General features: G+C 41.8%; 1 protein-coding gene across 1 annotated transcript; it reads right to left on the bottom strand.

Moving 5' to 3' along the window:
• Positions 1 to 3,301: 3,301 nt before the first annotated feature.
• Positions 3,302 to 4,834, bottom strand: LOC131011159 (putative serine/threonine-protein kinase). Its single transcript, XM_057938958.1, has one exon. It carries the CDS (start codon positions 4,467 to 4,469, stop codon positions 3,360 to 3,362), a length of 1,110 nt encoding a protein of 369 aa, XP_057794941.1. The 5' UTR covers positions 4,470 to 4,834; the 3' UTR covers positions 3,302 to 3,359.

Below are 4,834 nucleotides of genomic sequence, written 5' to 3' on the forward strand. Positions count from 1 at the left end.
CTAGATGGACTCCTAACTCTAAGCAATAGTTAGCTTGACATTTGGCCAATGACAATCACTTAAGCTACAACACTTTCTCCTAGAGTTCAGTTCAATCTTGCTATGTATCAATGAAGTTTGTGTCATGTGCGGTACTTTATGTTCTGGACGCAACATCTTGCTTTAGCGGTTGACATATGCTTGTATCTTCATTTGCGCTTATCCACCCTGCAAACGTACGGCCATCTTGACCAGGGTTCAGCACATTCCAAGCCCAGAAACCACCTACTTCGTGCTCTCTGCTTCAACAATATATCCTCCCAAACACAAATACACAAAAAAGACTATCTAGACCTAGACACAACACAAAAAAGAGTACAAAGCTAGGGCTCATCACATTTACACGATTTACCTGAATTTAGTGTGTAACTAAAAGTCGTATAATAGTGTAAATAACACTTATACATTAATTTACATGACATAGTAAATTTGTGTAACAATGTATATATTGTTACACGAATTTTGGTTAGACATAAAATTTGTGGAAATTGTGTAAGACAAGTGTAAAAAGGCATAATCATAAAAAAAATTATTATTTATATTTTCATCTACATGAATAATGTACTATCATTATATACTTTTGGCTAAAATAAGGTGTATGACTAAAATGGATATATAAAAATTATGAAGAGTGTCAAGAACCGAGCATAGAATATTGGCATTGTTATGAGGCTTAGCTGGAGATGGAACAAAAAAAAGAAGTTGTTATTAGATGATAATGAATCAATGCAGATGACAGGGACACTAACATCCCAAGAGGAATGAAAATATAAAATCAGACAACATGCGAATTCAGACACTGAATATTAGTTGCTAATCAACAAAGAGTTGGCTAAGTCGCATGCCAAAAGAACTTAACAATATACATTTCATGTTTTAGTGCAAATTCAATAAAAATAAAACATTATATATGGTGCCAAAGTATCCTACATTTGCAATAAATCTTAAAATGAACACCATCAAGAAGCAGCTATTTACATGATCCAATAACACCCAAAATGAGATTCAAGTGGTCAAGTACTTGATTCATAGTAGGCCTATTTTTGCACATTTCATCAGCACATTTGACCCTATCTGAAAAATCTGTTCCATCTTGGTTGGGTGAAGATCCTCCTTAGCAATGCAGGCATCCACCATTTCCAGATAGCGGCCCTTCCCCAAACAAGAGTAGTGCAACGATAAACTAGTAGTCGATCTAACAGGATGTTGGTGTAGTTGCGTCTCGTGTCACAAACTCAAAAGGGAAAAAAGGGTGGACGTGTATGTCCAGGTCACCGGAGTCCAAATCTTGGGCACTAGGGACTAAACTCAACTTGACTGAAAAGTGAGAGAAACTGAAAACACTAACAAATGCAAATCAATAATAAAAGACAACTTGGGCAGGACGTCGAATCCACATATATTTACTCTATCGCTCATTAGTCAAGATATTCACTACTATGTATGTCTACCCCTTATTCTCACTTGTCACGTGCACTTATATTATATAATAAAATCCATTCTTACTTTGAGTTAAAATGCAAGGGACACACTATGCCAGACAACCATCTTGACTAACCATGAACGAGGATACCTCAATATATGCGGTTAAATAAAAAACCTTTAAGTTTTAGATATACATGATATTAACAAAGGTAGACCGTAGTCTACTTCAACTTCTCGTGTCCGCATTACTCTCAAGGCGCAAAGTGATCCATCAAACCCTATAGTCTCGATTTATCGGTGATCTAATTCTACTCCATTAATTAATGGTCTGTTAACTAATCAAGTAAAATTAAACGCTTCAGAATTAAGTTTGACACTTCGGGAACACACATGCAGTTAATTAAGCACAAAACAACCTCACGATTATGAGTTCATATCAGCTTCATCTTGCACAGGTTTATAAACTTAGTCGGACATAAAGTAAATAACAAAATCAATAGTTAAATAAGACATAAAAATAAAGGGAACAAACTTACCATTAAAAGATAATTCGGACGGTACCAACACCTCCGAAGGGAAACATGCAACAATCAAATACTGTCTTGCCCAAAACGGGACTTAGCGATAAAAAATAAAAATTGAGTTTAGGTGCGACTTAAACTAAAAATAAAGTACAAAAGGCGACGTTCAGCAGAAAACTATCAACTGGAGTAATATTTATAGGAGAAGATTTGGGCAAGGGTCGAAGGTTAATACGCGGTTGGACCTTGAAGTTTTTCTTGGATCAAACTGTTCACGTACAATGCGCTTGGAATTCCTTCGTGTACGAGGACTCAATTCTCTAGATTGGCTTACTAACGAGCTCATGTTTATCGGGAGAGATTTGATTCTATTCTGAATCTTTAGGGGAGATTGGTATCCTGCCTTATCCTCCTCCTGATTTCAACCGCTTCTGCCACGTCACCCTCTTGGTCACGACATTTGTCACTTCTCGTCTCTTTCTTTCTTTGTTTCCCCACTTTCATTTTGACGTCACCATTTGTCTTCCTGCTCCTGACTTTGAGCGGGTAGTTAGGCTGAAACTTGGTCAATGGCAATCACCTAAGCTGCAACGATGTTCTTTTGTGCCTAAAACCACCTCCTTCATGCTCTGCTTTTACACTGTGTCCTCCCATATACATACACAGAAAACTCTATATATCTAGACCTAGACACGACACAAAAAAGAACACAAAGTTGGGGCTTGTCACACTTACATGATTTATAAGAATTTAGTGTGTAACTAAAAGTCATGTAACAAGTGTAAATAACACTTGTACTTTAATTTACACGAAATGGTAAATTTGTGTAACGGTGTAAATACATTGTTACACAAATTTTGATTAAACACAAAATTTGTGTAAATTGTGCAAGTGTATAAGGGTATAATAGTAAAGCTAATTATCATTTTTATATTTTGATCTACTTGACTATAAGGTATTATCATTATATACTTTTGGCTAGAATAATGCGTATGAATCTAATGGATATATAAAAATTATGATGAATGTCGTGAATTGAGCATAGAATATTGGCATTGTTATGAAGCTTAGCTGGAGATGGAACAAAAAGAAGAAGCTGTTATTAGATGATGATGAATCAAAGCAGCTGGCAGAGACACTAATTAACTTCCCAAACAACAAAACAAGAGAAAGGAAAAGACAAAATCAGACGTGTGAATTTTAAGACAGTGAATATTAACTGCTAATCAACAAAGAGTTGGTTAAATTGCATACCAAAAAAAACTCAACAATATATATATTTGATGTTTGAATAGTGCAAATTCAAAAAAAAAATATGGTGCCAAAGAATCCTGCATTTGCAAAAAAAATGAACACCAATGGAGAAGAAGGTATTTACAAAATGAGATTGAAGTGATCAAGTAGTTGATTCATAGTAGGCCTATTTCTGCTCTTCTCATCAGCACAGTTGACCCCAATTTGGAAAATCTGTTCCACCTTGGTTGGGTGAAGATCCTCCTTAGCAATGCAGGCATCCACCATTTCCAGATAGCGGCCCATCCCCGCCATCCTTTTGACCCACTCGACGAGCCTGACCTCCCGGCCGTCCTCCCCGGGGAAGGGGAAGCTGGGGCGGCGCCCGGTGACGACCTCGAGCATGAGCACCCCGAAGCTGTAGACGTCGCCGGCCATGGTGGCCGTGGTGGCGCCATCGAGGTACTCGGGGGGCATGTAGCCCATGGTCCCGGCCACCTGCGTGGAGACGTGCGAGTGGGAGGCCTCGATCCGGCGGGCGAGGCCGAAGTCGGCGATGTGGACCTGGAAGTCGGCGTCCAGTAGGATGTTGCTGGCCTTGATGTCGCGGTGGATGATGGGCGTCTCGAGTTTGTGGTGCATAAAGGCGAGGCCGTCGGCGACGCCTCTGACGATGTTGAGGCGCGTGAGCCAGGAGAGGGGCTCCTGCTCTCGGTCGGACGTGTCGTACAGCCATTGGTCGAGGCTGCCCTTCTCGATGAACTCGTAGATGAGCAGCCGATCCTGACCCGTGGCGCAGAACCCCAGCATCCGGACTATGTTGGGGTGCTGGATCTTGCCTAGGGTTTCCATCTCGGCTCGGAACTCGCGGAGCCCCTGGAACGCGTCCGGGGACAGCTTCTTCACGGCCACCACGGCACCCGAGTTCAGCCGCGCCTTGTACACCAGCCCGAAGCTGCCGTCGCCGATTATCAGCTCGCTCGAGAACCCCTGCGTCGCCGCCACCAGCTCCTGCATCGACACGTGCGGGAGGCTCGGGTCGAAGGTCGCGCTGTCGCAGATCGCCACCGGCCCGGGCCCCGCGTTCGGCTTCGGCGCTACCAGATTGCGGGCCCGGCTCTGCGGGATCGATGAGCGCCGGCTGCTCTGCTTCGATTCGCTCTTGCAGATGATGAGGATTGAGGCGAGGATTACGCTGACCACGAAGAAGCTGGCGATGGCCGCCAGAATTGCTTGAAGGGTTCGATCCATGAGAAAGAAATAAAGCGATTGTGAAATTGAGAGAGAGAGGGGAAGTGCAGGAGATGGATGTTTTGATTTTGACTAAGAGAGGGGAAATGGGGGAGCCGCCATTAACGGTGAGGAGAGAGAAAGAGTTGTTCAAAGAGGAAGACTTGGATTCTGCAGTGTAGACCAAGCTGCCTCTCGTCAACGCTTTGGCTCCAACTTTGCCCTCTTTGCTTTGATTATTAAAAAAAAAAAAAAAAAATCAAATGTAAGAAAAATAAACAAAATCAGAATAACTTTTGCGAAATAATAATTGAATTAGTAGCCTGCTTCTATCAGTCTATGGACCATGTACGCACTACACACAAGAAAATAGAATGGGGATAGTA

The sequence above is a fragment of the Salvia miltiorrhiza genome, chromosome 2 (assembly GCF_028751815.1).
Source record: "Salvia miltiorrhiza cultivar Shanhuang (shh) chromosome 2, IMPLAD_Smil_shh, whole genome shotgun sequence".
NCBI classification, from domain to species: domain Eukaryota; kingdom Viridiplantae; phylum Streptophyta; class Magnoliopsida; order Lamiales; family Lamiaceae; genus Salvia; species Salvia miltiorrhiza.